Source organism: Desmodus rotundus, chromosome 1, assembly GCF_022682495.2.
Source record: "Desmodus rotundus isolate HL8 chromosome 1, HLdesRot8A.1, whole genome shotgun sequence".
In the NCBI taxonomy this organism is placed as follows: Eukaryota; Metazoa; Chordata; class Mammalia; order Chiroptera; family Phyllostomidae; genus Desmodus; species Desmodus rotundus.
The window spans coordinates 162,748,714-162,773,315 of NC_071387.1; the positions used below are offsets into that span (position 1 = coordinate 162,748,714).

Genomic DNA, 24,602 nt, shown 5'->3' on the forward strand with positions numbered 1-24,602 from the left:
AACAAAGGATCTGAACAGACATTTAACGAAAGAAGATATACAGATGGTAAATAAGTATCATGAAAAAATGTTCAACGTCATATGCCTTAGGAAATTGCAAACTGAAACAATCATGAGATATCACTACACGTCTATTATAATGGCTAAAATCCAAAACACTGACAACATCAAATGTCGGTGAGGATGTAGAGCAACAGGAACTCTTATTCATTGCTGTGGGAATGCAAAATGGTACAGCTGCTATGGAAAACAATTTGGCAGTTTCTTACCAAATTAAATATTCTTGCCATATGATCCAGCAATTATGCCCCTTGGTATTTACCCAAGAGTTTAAAACTTATGTACATACAAATAAATATCTGTATGGTATTGACAAGAGCTTTACTCATAATTACCAAAACTTGGTAGCAACCAACAGTAGATGAATGCATAAACTGCGGTACATCCAGACAATAGAATATTATTAAGTGCTAAAAACAAATGAGTTATCAAGCCATGAACACATGAAAGAACCTTAAATGTATATTACTAATGTAATAAGCCAATATGAAAAACTACCTACTGTATGTTTCCAATTAAAATTCTGGAATAAAAAAACTACGGAGAGAGTAAAAATATCAGTGATTACCAGTGGTTTGGGGACAGAGAGAGGGATGCACAGAGGATTTTTAGGGCAATGAAAATACTCTGTATGATACTATAAATGGTGAATTCATGTCATTATACGTTCGTCAAAACCAAGAGAATGTGTACACCAGGAATGAATTCTAATGTAAACTATGGACTTTGGGTGACAATGATGTGTCAATGTTGGTTCACTGATTGTAACAAATGTACCACGCTTGTATGGGTTTTTGGTTAGTAGAAAAGCTGTATGTGTGTGCTTTATGCCAAAAATTGCTCTAAAGTATGTGCACATATTACAGTGAACTAATGTGTATAATTAAAATTTTAAAATTCTCTATAAATTTTATTCATTTTGATACATGTAAAAATCAAAGTTTTATTCTAAGACTCCAAGAATACAAACTTACTAGTTGTACTGTGTGATGGGTTCTATATTCCTCTTCACTCCGAAGGCGCTGCTGGAATTTTTCATTGTGTTTTGCAATACAAATTTCCTATAAATACATAAAATGTGTTTTAATATAAGTGAAACATATTAAATATAATCCAGTGATTATATATATATAACTTATGTTAAATATAATCCAGTGATTATTTGATATTACTTGATGAAGTTAAATTTTAATCTTTACATATACCTACGCAGCAAAATACCAAGTAAACCACCTCTGGTTTCTCATTAGGAATTCTGAAGCTACATAAACCAAATCATCAGGATCTTAAAAGACTCTTGTATCAAACTATTAAAACTTCTCTGACCCTCCTCATTTCTCTTCTTTTTTTGGAGGAAGAGGGATGGGGCAAGGTAGAGTGGAAGGGAGTATCCTTATATAACCTCAAAGGTCTCTTTCAGCTCTCAAGTCTGTGGCCAGAAGATTCTAAGTCTTATTGTACACTTTAAACTGTCTAGGATAAACAACTCTTGGCTTAAAACTTGTATTCTTACACTCTCTTTGATGACTTAAAGAACATGATTTTGCCCAGAATGGTTTAATCCATATCATGAAATCTCAAAACTTCTGGGCACAGACTTGAGAACTAAAAGAGACCTTAAAGACTAGAATGTCAGAATTATAAAGAAAATATAGGTATGCTTTTTCTAATCACATGAAAATAAAAACATAATAATAAAATGGGATATATGTGCTTCTTTAAAAAATAATGTGCTATTATCTGGCAACTTTTTAGTGGCACTCTGCCAAGTCTTCATTTTCTCTGTATCCTTCTGGAAAAGTCCTCCACATAAAAGGGTTTATATTAGTTTCCAACATTATCAGAGCTATACCAAAAAATTACTCTTCTAACCAGAGAAAGGCATTTAAGGAATAACCTTTGTAGCCAGTAAATTATTTTTGAAAGCAACTGTATTATATTTTTCACCCACACTGGGTTACATTTACTGATCATGAAATGAACCGATCCAAGGCAGTCTCCAGGGGAAACAAAGGTAGTATTACACAGTAGTAGTGACATGATACGGTGACGTAAGGACTCAGGTTTCTAAGTCATACAGACCTAAGATGGAATCTTACCTTGCCCCATACTAACCACCTTTGGTTGGGTCATAAATTAACTGCTACGTCTTGGTTTCCTTGGTTATGAGAATATAGGTCCATAATCCCTTACCCAGAACAGAGGTCAGATGAGTTTTAAAATTAAAATTTTTTTTCCAGATTTTAAAAAGGTGATATTACCAAATAACTCTGGTAGGATCTGAAGCAGCACCCCATAATAATTTACTTCATTTAAAAAGATATGCAAATATCAGTGACAAAGTAGGTTAGGATTATTAGCTATGAATCAAGGATTAGGTAACAAACGCAATATTTAAAATTAAGACTATATATTCAATAAATACGTAACCTATTATACCTTTTTATTTCTGAGGTAGGCTTTCTTGGCTGAAACCCGTCCACGTCTTGCTTCCAGCTGGCGTGCTTTCTGCTGAAGTTTCTGCAGCTCTTCTCTCTGTAAGTGCACCGACGCGGCCATCTGTTCCTTCTCCAGCATGGCCTCCATGCTTTCATAAGTGTCATAGTACACCACTTCATCTCTCTTTTCTGTTATAGAATAGCAACAAAGGGTGAGGGTTAAGTGCATAGACTGCAGAAGACAGAACAGGGTTTTAATCCACATACTGGCGCTGTCACCTCAGGAAAAGCCATTATCTCTTAAAAGCATTCAATCTTTTGTGGACTTATGTGGTTAAATGTACACAATACCTGATATAAGTCTTTTGATGCTTTCCAGTTGTGCTGTCAATAGTAACTCTTCACACTTCAAGATTTCAAACTGTACTTCATACAATTGAAGTTGCAGATCATAATAATCAGCTTCTAACTGATCCAATCGGGCTATGGCTTCTGTACCACCCTGCAAACTCTGCATCTGCATTAAAAATAACATAAGAACATTTCTTGTTGGTGGGGAGAAGAAAAAAATCACATTTTAAGTTATAATTAGAAATGAAAACTAATCAGACAGGATATATCCACAAAGCAACTATTTTAAGAAACTTACACGCAAGAATGAAGATTTTAAAACTGATGTAAAACAGTAATAATTAAAATATATGGTTTTAAAAACAATTAGGCAAACATAGTAAAAATAAGATTTTAAAATCTTATTATAGCTCATCCATATTTAGGATAATAATATTTAATTGTCCCGACATAAATATTAATGGTGTCCCTTTCACTCTCAAAAGTGGTTGCTAGTTATGCACTTATCCTTTTCATGTAAGGTATATGAGTAAGGTTAGGCCATACTTGGTTAGTTATACCAGAAAGGTAAAAGTTTGGTCAACCTCACACATCCAGGGCTTTGTTTTGCTTCAAGGTCACAGCCTGACTAGCTGCTAGGATCTGTTGACTGGAGAACAAGGTGAGTAGATGTTGAGTTGGAGCAGCATGACAAATGCCTTCTGTGGAAATCCTTACAAGCTACATAATGATCACTATTAGTATCAAGTAGATGAGCTCAGAGTCCTACAATGAACCTAAGGTGGGATTCAGAAATTTCTGTGCATGTCTCATGAAGTGGTGGGTGGTCTTGCATGAGACTTGTTCGGTTGGTTGGTTGGTTTTTAGTCTTGAAGTGAGAAGGAAAAGCTATTTTGCCGGGCATCAGAAGAAAACCACTGTAGGGGAAAGTATAAAGCAGATAATGATTCCTAACACCACTATTCCCATATATTCCTATGTGGCTCTTTGGAGAAAGGTGCAAGCAGCAGCTTTTCATGAGTCTGTAAGATGGGAAGTATAGGCACAGTTTTCTGGTGTGAGAGAGTAAGCATTCTTCCAAGAGAGTAAGCATTCTTCCAAGAACAGTTCTTATAAGAACATGGCACCACCACCCCAGAGTTTAAAGGTTCATGCTTAGAAGTCCAGGAGAGTCGTGGCACAGGTATCAGTTTTCTGGGAACTAGAAGACTGGTGGGAGGTGACATGCCAGGGAGTGACTACCAAAGGAAGCGAGGGAAGAACAGAGAGGAAAATGAGAGAAATCTATGAGCTCAAGTGAGACATCACCTGGGGCTTCCAGAATACCAGCAACGTACTTGACTAGTAGTCCTGGGTGAGCCATGGCATCAAAGACAGTGAATCCTTATTGCTACAGAATAATCCCTTCTGGCTGGTGAGGTTGGTGAAACGTGTTAGCACATAAAAAGAGTATTTTTAAATAAGATTTCAGCTTTCCTTTACATTCTAGATATCCATACAGTGCTACACAATCATTTTAATGTTTTTGTCTTAGTATGTAATTTCCAATTCCTTTAATAAAAAGTTTGAACTGCAAAGCAACAGTTAGGCTGTGGTCTAAATGTGCGACGGTATTTTAAAATAACCAGATGAATTAAATACAGTGCTATTTATTTTAATAAAAGTTATAAAGATTTTATAAATAAAAATTTAGTAAGTTATATAATTTATAAGTGAGTGATCCTGCAACATTAGGAAGTATGGTATAAGCGACAAACAATAGATTGGGAACAAATCCCAAATGGGTTTAATTATAGTGGTGCATGGAAGAGAATTTTTACAAAATGAAATCCTGATGCTTTTGTCCTAAGTCATAAAAGAGGAATTTAGGAGTGATTTCTTTCCTCAGACTCCTAGTCTCACTTCATTTTTTGTTTTTACCCTCACCCAAGGACATGCTTACTGATTTTAGAGAGAGGGGAAGGGAGGGAGAAAGAGAGGGAAAGAAACACTGATGATATGAAAACACAGATCAGTTGCCATTTGGATGCGCCCCAACCGACGGGAGACTGAACCCGCAACTGAGGCATGTGCCCTGACTGAAAATCGAACCCATGCCCCTCTGGTTTGTGGGATGACACCCAACCAACTAAGCCACACCAGCCAGTCTCACTTTTAATGACAAACATCTCTTTATATACTATCTTGGGGCTCTCGTACATGTCTGGAGACCAAAGCCCCAGGATGCATCTTCCTCTGTTATCTGCACCCACACACTCTGTGAGCACAGCATGCAAATAGGTAAAGTATGTAATGTTAGAAGGCTTTATTCTCTAAGTGGGAATTATAATCAGTAAAGCCTTGCTGTGAATCAGTCTAAAAGCCTTCATCTATGATCAGTTCTCCAGTGATACTCATTCAGGTCCAGCCCAGGCTTGGTAGTTACATCTTTACTACCCCCAGTTCTTGTCAGCTAGAAGTGACCATCATCTGCCATGTTCTGACACTATGCTAAGGCTTCCCCTACCACTCTCTTATCCAATCCTTTGACTAGGCAGGGAAGTTCAAAGTCCCCTGCTGGCATCCCTTTCCATTGTCAAATGCCTCAACTGCAAGAACAATACTTTGATTCCTGCCCAGGGTCAATGTACCTTAAAAACACTGGAGATGCATAGTGATACCACACTACAGCGAATATCAAACAGTAAACTAAGAAAAGGAAGGGGGTATTCTCTAACAAAAGTGACCTCACCCCCAATTTTCTGGTTGAGTGAGTTCCATTCAGAACAAGAGAGTTCAGAGGTATATCTGCCATGGCAGGGTTTAAAGGAGGACAAAACCTTCTCAGAGACAGAAGTGCCGATAAGGAATCTGTTAAATACCAACCTCTGAGAGAACAAACAATAGGGCAGTGGTGGGCCTCAGGAAAAGTTAAGGAGTTGTGGAAAGGACTTTCACGGGATAAGCTAAGGAGAAGGGCATTAAAGACAAGTCAGGGAAATCTGGGAGGGCAAAACAGTGCTCTGAGGTTTATCTAAACTTCAGCACGGAGGTGATATCTTCAGTAAAAGGCATGAAGAGATAGGTACACAAAGGCTACATTGCTCCAAATCTCTTCCTTATAACATCTGAAATCTCTGGACTGCTTTTTCCCTGGTACCTAACTCAGCTGACAGCCACAGAACTAAGGGAAAGGGAAGCCAGAGTGGAAGAAGCACTAATTCTGGACAATGGAGCTAGGCAGGGGGGGCAGGTGCCATAGATGAGACATCTTTGTTATACATGGGGCAGTGCTTTCCCAGACAAGAAGGAAGCCTAAGGAGTAGGTTAAGCGCAAAATAAATAAATAAATAAATAAATAAATAAATAAATAAATAAATAAATAAATCACTGCCAATGAAAACTCTGCTACCTTGAAATTTTACTCAGTTCAATTTTCACCCTTCAAAACTTTTGATCCCAGGATATCAAGACCCCAAAGCAAACTGTGACTTTCTAATGTAATCCAGGTAGTACCACCAATGTTGAAACTAGTACCAATTCTCCCAATTCTTACAAGGGTGGTCTTTCCACTAGACAAAAGTGGGGAGCACCATTCCAGTAAATATGAAAAAGGAAACAAAGAAAAATGTTTTTGCAGTAAATCTAGCAAGAAATTAAAGTACATGAAACACTAGTTGACATCCTATGTCCACATAAGTACATCATACACTACTGACCCCACAGATGATCGTTCATTCCCCCCATGCACAATAAAGATATAGTTTTCATGTACACCTATTTTACTGACTATATTATACCATAAAAATAAACATAAAGCAATTTATATAAACTAATTATGCCCGTCTTGTCTTTCACCCCACTGTGCTAGAAAACCCCTTGACATACAAGGGTCTGTGAAAAACAGAACTTTTAGAATATCTGTGGGCTGAGCCAACACAGTAGCCAACATATACCCACTGAGTCCCCACCAGTATGTGAGTTACAGAGAACATGGCAGTAAACAAGAAATGATGCAAGGGTTCAGAGTGGTTAATAAAACCATGCACAGCATAAGAGAAATAACATTAAAGGCAAGCTTGGCAAACGATCAAGACTAGCCTTTTTGCAGAAAGAAAGAAGGAGCTCCTACCCTTTGTGACAGCATGCATGGAACTGGAGAGCATTATGCTAAGTGAAATAAGCCAGGCGGTGAAAGACAAATACCATATGATCTCACCTATAAGTGGAAGCTAACCAACAAAACAAACAAATGAGCAAACTAGAACCAGACTAGGAAATAAAGAACAAACTGACAGTGACCACAGGGGAAGGGGGAGAGGGATAATGGGGGAAAGAAAGGGAGGGGGCAAGCAAAGGAACACGAACAGAGGACTCATGGGCACGGGCAAGGGGGGTACTGACTGTGAGAGTGGGGAAGGCAGGGATGAGCAAAGGGGAAAATGGGGGGACAATAGTAACTGAACAACAATAAATTTTAAAAAAAGGTCTTCATGCCTTTAAAATTATATACATATACATAGAAAAATACGTAGATAATTTAGAAACTGAAGGGCAGTGTAAATAAAATAAAAATTGCCTGTTATCCCACATACACACAAAAAAGACTAGGCTTTTTATATGGAAATGATGGGAAGAACATGAGATTTAGAACCAGACAAACCTGGGGTTCCACCAATAACAGCTACACAAATACTGACAATGTATACAAGCTGACAGAATCATCTAAAATTCCGCATTTCAGAAATCTTTAAAAATGGAAAATACCCACAATTTCTTTGATGTCAAAACCTAATCTCACAATCCATTTGAGAAGATGATTTGAACTGATGAGAGTCCCTATTTATTCTATGTAATGTAAATATCTGTATGTTTCATCACTGGAATACTAACACTTGTCTGGTAGTTATATGCCCTAAATTGGCTTTCAAAAATCTGAAAAACAAGAATTCTGAAATATATGTGGCTTTAGGGGTTTCAGATAATGGCTTTATGGGCTTACAGCATAAAGGGTTATGTTTGGAAATTAAATGAGATAATACACACAAAGCACTACGGACAAGGCCTGAAACACTTAAAACTCTTATATTTATTTTGTTTGTAACCACTATCAAAATGTAGCTTAGATAGCTAAAATAGAATTTCATAATTAAGTAATATTATAGTTTTTAGAGTGGAACCTAGCTTTTTGTACTTAGAGGCTTTGAAATTTCTAATGTGCAGATACGAAACACACTCCATCTGCTTACTGATAAATAAATTAAAAACACAAAGCCAGCCTCTCTGCCTCAACAAGCACCCCAGTTTTACAACCTATGTTCTTTTTGTAAAGGCCCATATGAAATTGCAAATAAACATTGTAAGCATGGGAATTACATTTTCCCCACCTTTGTTCCCTTCCATGATACCTGATACACAGATCGGAATGATAATATCTAATATTTATTTTTGAGTTCTTACTTTATGTCAGGCACTTTGCTAAATGATTTATACACATTAACTTATAACTCTCCTAGAAGGTATGTATTATTTATATTTTACAGAGAGGTTAAGTAATTCACTTAAGGGGAAATCTTTAACTCTGTCCAATATAGCAGCCACAAGCCACATATGCCTATTTAAATGAAATAAAATGAAAAACTCTGTTTCTATGACACATAATTCACAATTCTGTTCCTCTGTCACATAAGTCTCAATACACATGTGGCTAGTAGCTAACCTTACTGGAAAGTGCAGATATAGAACATTTCCATCCTGAAGGAAGTCCTGCTGAATGAGCTCTGTCTCTACAGCATAAGCTCATGCCCACTATAGCATACTGTAAATGCTCAATAAATACTTGATGATTTAAATAAACTGACCCAGAAGGCTATAACCTTAATCAATCATAATTTAGCTACATGCTTTTAGGAGAAAGACAAAATAATGAAATAGAAGGAACTAGCCTCAGGATTGGGGGGGTGTGTATGTGTATTCAGCTCAATATTCCAGAAGTTTATGTATGTTCACAGAGATGACTTCAGAATCACAGTTTTTAAAAAATGAATGGGAATGGTCAAAATCCTGTGCCAAGACAAGTCAGCACAGTGATACATGTTTAGAACTGTCAACCAGAAGCACTGGAATCCAGAGGGTTTTCTGGTTAATTCTCTATTAACCTGAGAACATCGTTAACAGAAGATAACAGTCCACAAGTTAATTGAGACTAACTATTTTCTATGATTTGTTTTGTGATGGAACCTTAATTTCAGTATCTCTTATTTCAATCAATAGCTATAAAGAGAATCCCTTATTTCACAATCTTAACCCTGTGTGATTATATGTAATTTAATCTTATCCAGTGGTTTAAAATATATCTTTTATGATCTGTAAATAATAAAGATCTGAAAGTAAAGATGTATTTGGATAGTTAGATTGTGCTATTGTTTTTTAAATCTGGATTGATGTGGAGTATACTATTGAAAGAATGGAATAAGGTAATCACAACTACTTACACTCACCCTTTCAAAAGTATCAGGACAAAAAGACATTGGAATTTTCAAGAATTTTTGATGGGAAAGTTTGAATACCAGCAGACAATCTGGCCGGAGGCTCAGGTACAGATAGATGATCTGGGAATCTACTGAATTTGTGCAAAGCTCTGCATAGGTGCATTTCTCTGAGCACAGGGTTCCCAGCTTTCAAATTATTAAAGGGGCAAGTAGTCTGTGCCTAAAAAAGGTAAGAATGACTACAATCAAGACTCAGTAACGGTTAAAAAGGAGATAGATTAAAAGGCATTGTACTTATTCCTAAGTACTGGTTAGTCTAGTTAGAGAAAATTTAAAAAGTTAAAACAGAATTTTGCTTGCCCAGGTGACATTTAATATTTCAGCATTAATTTAGAAATTTTATTTCAAGTTTAGCATTATACTCATGGCAAATATTACTCAATATTTTCAATTTAATTCCTGTTTTAATTTTTGAAGTGTCACATCAGGAAGAAGTTTTTTGTCTTTAAAATAACCTAAGGAAACATAACACAATGACATTTTTAAAAGAAAAGTCTCCCCATTAACTTAAATCATAGGGTAATACTGTATTACAAAGTCTCCGCTGGCCAATTTGTTTGGGACGGGCATAACAACTGACATTTGTTCTTTCTCATGAGTAATGCGGTCACCTTATATTAATGCAAATAAAACTGGTACAGTACATCATCACAGATACATGTAAAAGGCACAATGCATATATTATATACACACAACAAGCATAGACCTGGTAAGAATGACTGACAGTTTTACCAAAACCTTTGACGAATTCAAATACAATACAGAACATTAAAAAAACAGACTATTAAGGTAACAGGATGGCCTCAGGGAAAACAAACCCACAGATAATCATCACCCCAGATTCTCAGGCCCATTCCAGCCTCACCCTTCCTCTACCACCCTAACGGATTCCAGTCAGAACAACGTTCCTGCAAGTGGTCAGAACTCTTACCCACAGCAGCTCTTTTAGGCACTCTACGGTGTCAGTACAACTCAGAGTACTAAAGCTACTTCACGGGCAATCAAGCGCTAGGGCTGTAAGTTTTAAAAGTTTTGGAATTTAAGAAAATTTGAGACAGCTCATAACATAAAGAGAAAAAACTAACTAGAAAAGGGGATTGCAATAGAAATGCCTCAGAGGAACATGAGATGAAGCTGAAATCCTTGTAAAGAGATTCTGCATATGAAATGTGAAGAAGTTCCAGGACAAGACAAGTTCCAATTTTACCTTTCACAACAGTACCAAATAAGAAACTGTAAGGGAAAAATAAAACTACAATTTAAAATTCATTCACAAAAAGATTTCTTTCTAGATCACAGCCATGATACATTAGAGTAGCTCATAAACCATTTTTAAAATGAGATAAATATATGCACTTTTAAAAATGCCAATGAGGACTATCTTGGTATTCCTCCTAAGCCCCAAAAGTTTCATAAAGCTGTATTAATAAAAGCAGAGATAATATTTTGTTCTCTACAGACAAAAATGTACTTCTTTCACAAATATGTAATCGATGTTTTAAAAACCAATACAGTCAATCCACAGAATGGGAGCAAGTATTTATAAATTATATATGTATTTGATAAAAGACTTATATCTAGAATATACAAAGAACTTTTTAAATTGGTAACAGAAAAAACCCAACTTAAAAATGGGCAAAAGATTTGAATGTCTACCCAAACAAGCTATCTAAGTGGCCAACAAGCACACAAAAAGATACTCAACATCAATGCCATCAGGGAATGCACATCAAAACCACAAGATACCACTTCACGCCCACCACGATCGATGGCTACAATGAAAAGATAAATTGTAAGAAGTATGACTGATAATGTAAAGAAAGATGTGGAGAAATTTTAACCCTACTACAATGCTAGGGGGAATGTACATGGTTCAGCTGCTTTGGAAAACAGATTGGCAATTCCTAAAAAGGTTGATTAGTTTCACACCTAGGTATATACCAAGATAAGTAAAAAACTTGTACATGAATGTTCATAGTAGCATTATTCATAACAGCTCCAAAAGAAGAAAGAACCCAAACATTTATCAACTGATGAATGCACCAAATGTGGTATAATCAGGTAATAAAAGTGTCACAAAAAAAGAAGAGGAAGAAAAAGGGGAGAAAGGAGGAGGAGGGAGAAGGCGAAGGAAGAGGAGAAACAGGAAGAAATGGCAAAAGAGAAGGCAGAAGAGGAGTAAGAAGAAAGAAAATAAGCACCAATGCATGCTACAACAGGGATCAACGTTGAAAACATTATGCTAAGTTGCTAAGTCAAAAAAACATGTATTTTATGATTCCATTTATAGAAAAATGTCCAGAATAGCAAATTTATAGATACTGGAAGTAAACTAGTTGTTACCTAGGGCTGGGGCGATTTGATGGGGGGATGAGAAATGACTACTAATGGACACAGATCTATGAGGGGTTATGAAAATGCTCTATAGTTGAATGTGTTGACAGCTGCACAATTCTTTAAATACATTAAAAACCACTGAATTGGACACTTTAATTTTTTTAATCCTCACCTGAGAATAGGTTTATTAATTTTAGAGAGAAAGGAGAGGCAGAGTGAGAGAAAAGGGAGAGAAACATCAATTGGTTGCCTCCATTAAGTGCCCTGATCAGGGATCGAACCTGCAACCTAGGAATGTGTCCTGACTGGGGAACAAACTCACAACCTTTTTTTTTTTTTGCATGTGTACAGGACAACACTCCAACCAACTGAGCTGCCCGGACAGAGCTGAACTGTACACTTTAAATGGGAAAATTGTATGGTGTGCAAATTACATCTCAAAATATGGTTTAAAAATCATTTTGTGATACAAAGTACTACAAATCTAATGAATCAAATAACATTCTTATCTAATCCTTCTGAAGTATAACTGCTCTCTTAAAAATAACTACTATAAATTTAGTTACCTCATTCAGCCTATCTTCCTCTGCCCCATAAAAATCCACACTTCCTGCCTCCTTTATGAGCCTATTCAAGATGAATGCAGTGCTACCTGAACAAAGGCACAGCTCATGTACATTCAGAAGGAGCTCGGGCATGTGCAATCTGGATCTTCACTCAGTTTTCAAATGTGAAGAAATACCCAGCAATCCTGAGTAGCTTTAAAAGCAGCAATTTCAAGTTGCCAGAATATAATGTAGGTTTAACCTTTTCCAATTCCCTACTGCCTTTAACTCAAACCTCTTTCATTAAAGAATTAAGGGTCCATATTCCAGGCATTTATACTCATTTATGAGGCATGTTTTGCTTTCAGGGATCACAGTGAAACAAAATTTGAAAAGTGTTTCCTGTGTAAAGGAAACGGGCTAAAGATTTAAGAATGGCCTTCCAATCAATTCTCTATAAACTGACGAGAGTTAATATTTCATAAAAACAAATCTGATCATGTTATTTCCTTATTAAAATCTTACAATGGCTCTAAACTGTTTTTAGAGTAAAATTCAAATCTCTTGGCAGGGCACAGAAGGCCAATCCTAAACTTTGCTTACTCCTCCAACCTCCTCTCTCACTACTACTCCAAATAACAAGGCTGACTCTTCCTGCCCCTACTGGGCCTCCTGAACATGCAGTCCTCTTCACCTATGACCTTCGGGTCAAAGCTGAGTACTCCTCCAATGGCCCACTTTGCATGTAATGATACCTGCCATTTCACACTGCCCATGTCTTGCCCCACCATACTCTAAGAACTCAAGACACCATGATTGCACCTTTTTATGCTTTTAAAAAGTGTGTGTATGTGGAGGAGAGAGGATATTAATCATTTCTTTATCCCTAGCACCCATTATAATTCCTAGCAAAAACACTAAAAACACTTAATAAATATTTGTTGAATGAATAAACTGAGCAGAGACATTTGAGTTGGGGAGAATTCTAAAAGGAGAAAAGAGAAGGCAAAGGAAAGGGAAGAGGTAAAAGTGACTATAAGGTTTTGGGCCTGGAGGACCTTGAAGAACCATGGGCCCTTAACAGAAAGGGGAGATTTGAAGAAGACCTGCTATGGGGAAATGAAGGAGTTTGGTTTTATAAATATTTCATGTATGGCATATTGGCCCAAAAAAGTGATTTCATTTTTTTTTGAAAAATGACTTAGTAAAATGTGTGATACAATAAATTGTTAATTATATCAATAAGGTAGAAAATGAATAAATAAAAGGAAGAGCAATCTAAAATTTATTTAATAATTTGACTGCTTTTCATCTTTGAAGTATTTTTGAGTTTTAACTCTGTGTACAAAAGGCATAAATTAAATGGCTGTGCCTAAACCATCAAATCTTACTACCTGCCATTTAGAACACCCTCTTATTCATCCCTAACACTAGTTTTAATCTTTGTTCAACTATATATTTTACTTATATTCAAAAATACTGCACTCCTAGACCCTAAGACTTAGAAAAACTATCAGCAAATACCAATGGAGATATTTAAGAACCCTTTTAAAAAAGCAATCTGTTCTCACCCAGTTTAATAACAAAACCTATAATATATAATAGTATTTCAAAACTAATGATCTAGAAGGTATACATTTATTATACATTTAATGGCTGCAATATTTTCAAGCAAGACTTGGGCATCAATGGTATACTCAGTGCTAAAACCACTGATGAACAGGATAACAATGAAAATGGTTAATTTTTAAAAGTTCATTTTAGATATGATATATATTTATAAGCAACTCTTTCCAGGGATTTCAACAACTTCTTTCTTTCTTTGCTTTTTTTGTATCCATGAAGATGTCCTAATGAAGCACAGTGAAGAAAATTGGACCTCTATTAACCCTGTTTTGTTCCAGAAAGAATAAAATGGAAGTTCCAAAGGTAATGGTTTCAGCATAGTATAATCAAGTCTAACAAAATGTTACTGACTTAGGATTTTTGCTAAATTTTCTGGGCAGTGAAACTTTCTTAGTAATTGTCTAAAACCCTTGAATGTTACAGTATAAAAATTTTAAAGACAGCAAAGAAATTCTGACATCAACCTTTTTGTTTTAACAGTGCATTGCTGCCTGCATTCCTACTGTGATGCTGCAAAAATACCGTGTTTCCAACTCTTCTATTAGTGGCAACCCAAATCATAGGCCCTGTTACGAGTGATACCATCTCATGGGTCAGTGCAAAATAAACAGCTGCGTGTAAAGTCAGAAAAATGCCAGTCTTGTACAAAGATAAAAATCAAACTTAATTTTTAAAAATTTATTATTTTTCTGAGCTTTGTGTTACCTCCTCTTTTAGTGCATGTTTCCTCTGTTCCAAACAGATCTCTTTAGCCCTCATCATCTGCAGAGTCTCCTTAGAAACCGCATACTGGAGTTTTTCCATACGTTCAGCAGCTGCTGCCCAAGATGCTTTACCAAATTTCTTCTGATCTGCTCGCATTCGATCGTACACAGCTATTAATAATTTAAAAAAAAAGACATTAAGACATACAATTTGATACTAAAGAATTTGAAAGGCTTAGCTTTCACTGACCACTCAAAGATAAACGCACAAATCCTACCACAATGATAAATTACCTATAATGACCCTAAGATATAATTAAATAGTATCCTACATTTTAGTATCTTCAATAAAAAATTTAAGTAATCATCCTCAAAAATAACTTTATGAAAATGAAACTGAGCTGTCAGATTAATTTCAAAACTTTAAATTTCAAAGTTTCTATAAAAAACGTTACTCTCTGAATGTTTGTACATTTTTCTGTGTATGTTAGTTGAAATATTTGAGATTATTTAAAATTATTTAAACCATGTGCTAAATTCATCATTTTGGCTTCTTCAACAATATTCTAATGATCTGATGTAAAAAGAAATAAATCCTAGATGTTAACATGGAGGTTATTATGAGGTTAAAGTGGTGCAAGTACCAAGGAAGACACTCAACTTACCACCCAGCCCCTGCACATACACACATATGTACACACACACACAAAGGGAGAAAGGGAAAACATTTTAGTTTGCTACAGCAGAGGCCTGGATCAAGAGATACTTCTTGACAATCAAACAGCTACTATCTTCCTGTTAAAGAAGCTTATGACTGATAATAGTATGGTACTGGCTCATCCTGGGTTGTTACACAATTAGCCCAACCATCCCTCTGTCCAACCACAATCTGATTAGTACCTAATGTCATCTGTAAGTCAGTATACATTCAATAGTAGTTTCTCATATATGTTCTGAGGTGATATTTTGTACTGCTACTATGTCCTACCATCTTTTACAAAGTATACTTAGTAAAGCTTTGCCTCAGACTTCTATGAAATCTTAATTTTTTTTTACAATAATACATGTACATACTTAAAAATTAAAACTGTAGACAGCCTTATAATGAAAAACATCAGTTTCTCATGATCGGCTCTTCCCCACTCTTATTAACCCAATGCCTAAATGCGACCAACTTTTAATTGCTTCTGGTGGTTACCTCCAAACAGAAATATTGCTATTTCTTATTCACAGTTTAAAAAAGTTATTTGTTGAGATCCTATTATGATGGATGAAAAATTTGCCTACTTAGAATCTCTTCTCTAAGGTATCAGTTCTTCCAGTTTCCTTGTTTTTCTGTGGCTTTTATTGGGTTGGCCAAAAAGTCCATTTAGTTTTTTCTATAAAATAAATGACACATTTTTCCTTTTCATCAATTAACTTTAAATTTGGATATTTTGAATATATTGGCTATCTCCTCCATGGTACAATGTTGATTGTTCTCATTTAATGCCTTGATTTTATCACTATCAACTTCAACTGGTCTACCCAACCATAGAGCATCATCCAGTGAGAAATCAGGAAACTTCACAAACCACTTTTGACATGTTCGATCAGTTACAGCACCTTCTCCATACACTGCACAAATCTTTTGCATTTCAGTTGTGTTTTTACTTTTCTTTAAATAATTAAGCATAATATGCTGAAAATGCTGTGTATTTTCTTTAATCTTTAATAAAATGGCCACACAAAAATTCACCAACTTTGTGTGAATTTTTTAAAAAGCATGATGATATGACAGCTGTTACAATACAATCTAACAAAATTGTTTCGAATGAAGTTAAAGACAAGTAAGCGCTACTAGAGCCATCTTACGGAATAAATCAGATGAACTTTTCTGCCAACCCAATAAACGCTAACATGTAAGAGGTAATGTTTAATTCATAATCTTACTCTGTGCCTCAATTTTAGGGTTTCTAGTCATGTTGGTTAAATATGAAATGATTCTGTCTCTTAAATTTCTGCCCATCTTTTAAAATTGTATTACAATATTTATGCAAATACAAGATCAATATTGTAGTGCACTGCAGGAAAAGAAAACGGCAGGAGGTTTGGAGTTAGAGAGCTTTGAGTTAAATTCCCAATTCTAACCATACATGACAGGTAACTTCTGACAAAAAATCTAACTGTTCTTGGTCTCAGTTCCCTTGAGTGAAAAAAGGACGGACATATAAAACCTAGTCAGAAGGCTTTTATGGGAATTAAATGAGGATGATAGGTATTCAAATGTCTCTCCCACTTCACAAGGCAACATTAATTGAATATATGGTCTGTTCCATTTTTCTTTTCTTTCTTTCTCATGCAAAACCACCACAATCATTCACATTTATATGAAGTTATATTATTTTCAAAGTACTGTTTTCATATATTATCTCTATCTACCCAGCAATCCTATAGAATAGGTAACGTATGCATTACTGACACCTTCTATATAGATACACATATCTGAGAAGTTTGGGTAACTTAAAAGCAAGGTCACACACCTACAGCAAGTAAAGTGAAAACAGGTACCCAATTTGCTTAAGCCCCGAGTCTACTATCTCTACCATTTTTACCTGAAACTATAATCACAGCAAATAGTCAAACATTCTGCACACTCACAAATAGTCAGGAGCCTTTTCTCTTGCTCCCCACTTCAGGACCATGTCTAGGGAGGAGCTCCCTGTCCTAATTCAGTCTCAGGTTGTTACCTACCACAAGCCCTAGACAATACTTTGTGTTCCAACACCTTTAGATGGAACTCATTCTTATGTCTAATTGCTGTTCACTTCACTTGTAATTATTTCCCAACAGCCCAGGAATATAAAAGATAATGAGAAATATCATTTGTGAATAATTGGAATACCCCTAAGAACAATATTGGAATACCTCTAAGACAGATTCTTCTCTCCCTCTGCTGGCAAAAATAAAGATTCTTGCTAAGATGACCATTTACATTATCAGGTAACAACTCCGTAATGATACTCTATGATGATCATTAAATGTAAAAAATCTCTGAAGGTGACACAGTCCTGGTGTTTACAAGGTACCATGTTAAATCTATTTTTAAAAAACTTAATGTTCTAACATATGTGTATACTTGTCAGAAACAGGCCCATTTAGGATGTTTTTAAAAGCTAAGTAGTAATATATCAAAATTGGGTTATATCTGGCTTTGTATAAGAAAGGAAATAAAATAAGGGCTTTTTACTTTTCTTCTAAAAAGAGAAGGTTACCTTCTAATTGCAAACATAAAGGAGGGCTATTACTCTCAACAGCATAAAGCCACAGAGAAATCTTCATTCTGTTTCTCTTACATAGGAAGAGGAAAACATACTCAAAAAAACCAAAAACAAAACATTAAAAGATCAAGCAAACTAAGTATCTCCTCTTGTCTGGGCTCAAATCTTCCTGCTAGAATAAAATCACCAGAACTGAGATATAAAAAATCCACAATGACTTTGAGGAAGCAATTGGAAGCCTAGAATGCCACTTACCACATAGAAAAATGTTAGCCTAAAATTGGAGAAACAAATTATAAAATAAGAGCAATAATCAAAAATTACATACAACTAGAACCAATGACCTATGAAATATACATGAGAATATATACAGAATTATGGCAATTATGTAATAAGCCAAAAAAATTAACAGACACAAAGTGGTCACATAAAGCTGATAGGATTACAGACGTGGAGTTTCTTTTCCTCTAATATTCTAAATTTTCTGCACTGGATATATATATTCTTTAATCACAATACAAGGACTTTTTTTTAAAACATCAGAAAACAGTGCATCTAAGGTAGTCTAAACCAAGCACACAGTTTTTATAAAAATAGTTTATAGTAGGGAGTCATCTTTAAACATTCAAAGAAGTTACTATTAATATAATGTATTGTGTTTTTTTTCCCCTAATTATCATACTGCTCTAGGGTGAATACCTAGAAATGAGATTGCTGGGTCATATGGTAAGTGTATCTTTAACTTCATAAGACACTGCAAAATAATTTTCTAGAGACTATACAATTTTGCATTCCTGCCAGTAATGCAAGAAGGGTTCCCATTACTCCGTAACCTGTCTGCACTTGGGATTGTTCATATTTTTTAAAATTTTCTTTTTAAATTTATTGATTTAATTTTAATTTAATTTTATTTATGTATTATTATTTTTTTTAAAGCTTTAACCAAAGTCTGATTTAATTGGTCTGGGTAGAGCCTAGACATGTGAATTTTTAAGAGCTTTCTAGGTCTGTGATTCTAATTAAAAAATTAATTGACTTTATTAGTAGAAATAAATATATTAATATTTGCAATTGTTATTTTCATCTCAAAAAATGTAGAAGAACTATAGAAACTTCAGTACTTTGGGTCTTAACTACTGTACGTATAATTTAGTTGAAATAGGTCATCCAGGAAGAATGCAGACATCATTTAGTAATTACCAAAATATTTACAGAACACTAGGAAAGCCTAAAAGCTGAAGGAGGTAGTAACTAATTATCCTATTGTTTTATTTTTTTTTAGTTTTCTGAACTCCTTATTTTTTTTGATTTAGTGTTTTTTGTTATGTTTTTCCCATTACTATTTAGTCCCCTTATACCCTCCTCCCCCAGCAATCACCACACTGTTGTCCATGAGTCTTTACCTTTTTGCTCAATCCCTTCACTCCCTCACTGCCCCCCAACTAGCTGTCATCTGCTCTCCATCTATGAGTCTAACACCCCATTTCCCTTGTTAGTTCAGTTTGTTCATTAGATTCCACCTATGAATGAAATCATATGGGATTTGTGTTCCTCTGTCTGGCTTATCTCACTTAGCATACTCTCCAGTTCCATCCATGCTGTCACAAAAGGTAGGAATTCTTTCTATCTGCTGTGTAGTATTCCATTGTGTAGATATACCAGTTTTTTGATCCACTCATACTGATTTTAGAGAGAGGGGAAGGGAGAGACACATCGATTTATTGCCCCACTTACTTATGCATTCATTGATTGCTTCTTTTATGTGCCTTGACTGGGGATGAACCCAAAACCTTGGCATATCAGAATGACGCTCTAACCAATGGAGCTACCCAGCCATGGCTTTCTTAGTATTTTTAATTTTAGCAAATTTAATAATCATTGTTGGTATCTCACTGTGGTTTTAATCTGCATTACCCTAGGGACAAATGATGTTGGACATCTTTTCAAGTGTTATTTACCATCTTTATCTTCTGGTAAACTATCTGTTCAAGTCCTTTCCCCATTTATTAACTGGATTGTGTATTTTCTTACCCCCTCTATTCACTGGATCGTTCGTTGAATTTTAAGATACTTAAAATTCATATTATGGACACAAGTTCTTTGTTGATATGTTATTTGCAAATATTTTCTCTTAAATACTCTATTGTCTCATCATTCTCTTAATAGTACCTGGCAGAGTAAAAGTTTTTAACTTTGATGAAATTCATTTGATTAGTTTTTTCTTTTATGATTCAGTCATCATCACTTATATCACATACAGTCTGTATTTGTGGAGTCATTACTAATAACTCTCTGCTTACATATAGGTTAAAAAAAACTCTCTTACGTTTTCTTCTGGAAGTTTTACAATTAGTATAAGGTATGAGGCTTCAGTCAAGGTTCATTTTTCTGCATATGGATGGCCAATTGTTCCAATATCATTTGTTTTTTTCCACAGCTTTGCTTTGTCAAAGCGTAACTGATCATGCATTATGAGTTTATTTCTGTATTCCTAATTGTTTCAACTTACAAGTCTATCCCTTCCACAATACCAAGCCACAGTAGCTCTACAGTAATTTGTAACGTCAGGTAATGTGATTCTTCCAATTTTCTCTTTCCAAAACTGTTTTAGCTATTTTAGTTTCTTCACCCTTCCATATAAATAAGAACCATCCCATTTAAATCTATAATGACAACAACAAAACCCTCTGCTAAGCATTGTATTAAATCTATAGATCACTCTGGGATGAACTGACACTGTCACTATGTTAAGTATTCCAATCCACAAAAACAAAATGTCTACGCATTTACTTAGGTCTGAAATTTCTTTCAGCAGTATTTTGTAACTATCAACATACAAATCCTGTACACTTTGTTAGATTTATACCTAAATATTTTGTTGGGAGAACTATTTAAATGTTATTATTTTAAATTTTTTGATTTCCAATTCTTCATTGCTTTTATAGATAAGTATAATTCACTTCTGTGTGTTGTTGACCTTACTTCCTGTGACCTTGAGAAAGTAATTTGTTAGTTCCAAAAGTTTTAAAAAATAGATTCCATACAATATTATCATCTGTAAATGGGGACTATTTTTATTTCTTCCGTTCCAAACTACATGCTTTTATTTCTTTTTCTTGCCTCATTACAATTAGCTAAGATTTACTACATTAGGTTGAATAGCAGTGGTGAGTGTGAACATCTGTGACTGTGACTTTTCACATATTTCAGGAGGGAAGCATTCAGTCTGTCACCATTAATTGAGATACTGGCTTTAGAGTTTTTGTAGATGCCCTTTATTAAGGAAATCCCTTTCTATTTAGTTTTCTGAGTATTTTTAGCACATATAATGTTGTATTTTGCCAAATGCTTTTTATAATATGACAAGTACATAAGAGGATTTTTACTAGGCTTTAACTATATGGAGGAACACAGAAACTTACTTTAGAAAATACAACAAATTAAGTAATGTAATTTAAAGATGTGAAAAGAAATCATTCTTAAAAGTTGATAGTTTTTACAAACAAAATTTGTATAAACAAGTTAAAAGAAAATTTAAGAATAGATATTTGAAAGAGATATCAGAAAGTTAATATATAACTATAATATAAATACTTTTAAAAATCAATGAATATAAGCTCTTACAGATCCATACAAAAAACCACTATAAAAATACATTAAAATGTTAACTGAATAAAAAGAATGTACAAATACCAATTATTAATGAAAGCAAAAAAGATCTATACTCAATAATAACCCAAGAAATGCAAACTTTAAAAACATAATCCTATTTTTCACCTATCAAATTGTTGGTCTTATTTTTGTTAATGATAGTGCCAAATGATGCTGAGGAATTAAGCAAAGTATTCTCATTCAGCACTGGCATTATAAAGAAATAAACTCCTTTAAATGACATTTTTAAGAAAACGTGGACTTACTGAAAGAATACCCTGGATGTTAACCTATATTAAAGCCAGGTAGAGAGATAGATTATTAAAATAATGAACAGCATTTATTTTGAACTGCATATTAAGGAGCCATTAAATGATTTCTATGGACGGAAGTTGAAAGAAATGAATCTTCACAGACCTTGCCCCATGTGTCTCTTCATTTGGCTTATCCTGATTTGTACCCTTTATAAACTCTAATTATGCACTTTCCTGAGTTCTGTGAGTCATTGTAGTGAATTACTGAATCTAAAAGGGCTACAGAAACCCCCAAATTTGTAGCCAGTTGGTTAGAAGTTCAGATGACCTAAAGACAACCTCCAAATTAGTGAGTAGTGTCTGAGGTGAGGATAGTCTTGTTGGAGGCTGTGACTCTGAACTGTGGGGATAACTGTAAATTAAGTGTCAGAATTGAATTACACGATGCTAATATCCCATTACTATTATTTTTTACAGTTGGTGTATGTAAACACATATCCCTAGGAAAGATTGAAAATGTATGTTTGTTAACAGTGATCTTCCTTAACTGCTAGGATTATGAGTGGTATTTATATACTTTTCAATATAGTTATTGTGAACATAAAGTATTTAAATCACTCATTTTCAAAAGTAAACAAGGATAATTTTACTGGGAAACTCACCTTTTTGAGCTTTAGCTGTTATTTCAAAATATTTGACAGTAAGATCTTGAATAGATAGCACAGCCATGTGAGCTTTCCGTTGCCAATCAGCATCTTCTTTTTGTAGACTTTCAATTCTTCGTGGACCCAGATAATCATTCTCCATGGAAATCTTGAGAGAGAGACAACAAGATTAAGCAGTTCATTTTTTTCTTTCTTTTATTAATTTCTTAACCATTTGCTGCATGTCTGTGTATCAGGTATTGTGCTTGGATCTAAAAACAAAGAATACTTATTTTTCTCTGCTTCAGAGCACAAGCTAGTAAGTCATAAAATAAGTAAATTAACAATAATGTTGATACTGACATAAGATTTGTTCCCCCTTCATTCTTCTCTATCTAATTTTTCATCCTTTCTTCCACCATATATAAACAAAAGACGTACAGCAAAATGTTGTAACTAATTATTTTGGGGTGCTGAGATAATGAGTAGTTCATTTCTTCCGTTGTCCTAACTAAATTTTCAGGTTAAGAATTATTTGTACTAATAAAATACTTATTGAATAACTGAAAAATAAAATAAAAACTTAGATTTTAAGACTGACAGTATATAAAAATCAACCCATCTACCCATTGAGACTCTGGCAGACAACCCAGGCATGTGCCCTGAACTGGGAATTGAAGCAGCGACCTTTTGGTTTACAGGCCAACACTCAATTCTCTGAGCCACACCAGCTGGGGCCTTCACTTTCTTTCAGTCAGTGCCCTCTCCCTCCCCTTTTATAGCCTGTTCTGAGATTCTATGCCTCTGGTTCTATTTTGCTCATTAGTGTATTTTGCTCGTTTGATTCCTCTTATAAGTGAGATCATATGGTATTTATCTTTCACTGACTGGCTTATTTTACTTGGCATTGGTCTCCAGTTCCATCCACGCTGTTGCAAACAGTAGGAATTTCTTTTCTCTTTCAGCTGCATAGTGTAACACTGTGTAAATGTACCATCGTTTTTTTATCCACTCATCTACTGAGGGGCACTTAGGCTGTTTCTAAATCTTGGCTATTATAAATAGCAATACTATAAACACAGGGGTGCATATACTTTCTTATATTGGTGTTTCAGGATAGTTCCTGTATATTCCAAGCAGTGGAATCACTGGGTCAAAAGGCAGTTCCATTTTTAGTTTTTTAAGGAAATCCATACTATGTTCCATAGCAGCTGCACCAGTCTACGTTCCCACCAACAGTACAGTAAGGTACCCTTTTCTCCACATACTCACCAGCACTTGATTTATTAATAACCATTTTGTCAGGTGTGAGGTGATATCTCATTGTGGTTTTAATTTACATCTCTCAGATGGCTGGTGATGTTGAACATTCTTTCATGTCTATGGACCACCTATATGTCCTTCTTGGATTACTGTCTATTCAGGTCCTTTCCCATTTTTAATTGAATCATTTATCTTCCTGATGCTGAGTTGTAAAGTTCTTTATATATTTTAGAGGGTAAACTGTTGTCTGATGAATCCTTGGCAAAAATGTTCTGCTATGTAGTCGGTTTCTTTAGCTGTGCAGAAGCTTTTTAATTTAATGTAGTCCCATTTCGTTTTTATTTCTCTTGCCTTAGGAGATATTTCAGCAAAAATATTGCTACAAGATATACCTGAAATTTTACTATGTATTCCTCTTAGAATTTTATGGTATCATGACTTTTTAAGTCTTTTATCCACTTTGCGTTTATTCTAGTATGATGTACCATGGGCCTAGTTCCATTTTTTTGCATGTAGCAGTCCAGTTCTAACACCATTTACTGAAGACACTGTATTATATGCTCTTGCCTCCTTTGTCAAATATTAATTGAACATGAGGATGTGGGTTTATTTCTGGGCTCTCTATTGTATTCCATTGATCTGTTTCTGTTCTTATGTCAGTACCAGACGGTTTTGTTTTCATTACAGTGACCTTTATAGTATAGTTTGGTATCAGGTATTGTGATTCCTCCAACTTTGGTATTCTTTCTCAAGATTGCTGAGGCTATTTGGGGTCATTTTTGGTTCCAAATAAATTGTTGAAATATTTGTTCAAGACCTTTGAAATGTGCCATTGGCCTCTTAACCGGCATTATACTCAATCTATAGATTGCTTTAGGTAGTATGGGCATTTTAATGATGTTAATTCTTCCAATCCATGCTCTCCACTTGTTTCTATCT

General features: G+C 34.9%; 1 protein-coding gene across 1 annotated transcript in view; it reads right to left on the reverse strand.

Annotated features, from left to right (window-relative positions):
- The window catches only part of JMY (junction mediating and regulatory protein, p53 cofactor), a 91,575-nt gene that overhangs the window by 20,468 nt on the left and 46,505 nt on the right, over positions 1-24,602 (reverse strand). Inside the window, 5 exon segments of the mRNA XM_053912264.2 lie at positions 1,035-1,121; positions 2,500-2,687; positions 2,850-3,015; positions 14,593-14,762; positions 22,419-22,569. Coding sequence (XP_053768239.1) covers positions 1,035-1,121; positions 2,500-2,687; positions 2,850-3,015; positions 14,593-14,762; positions 22,419-22,569 — 762 coding nt within the window.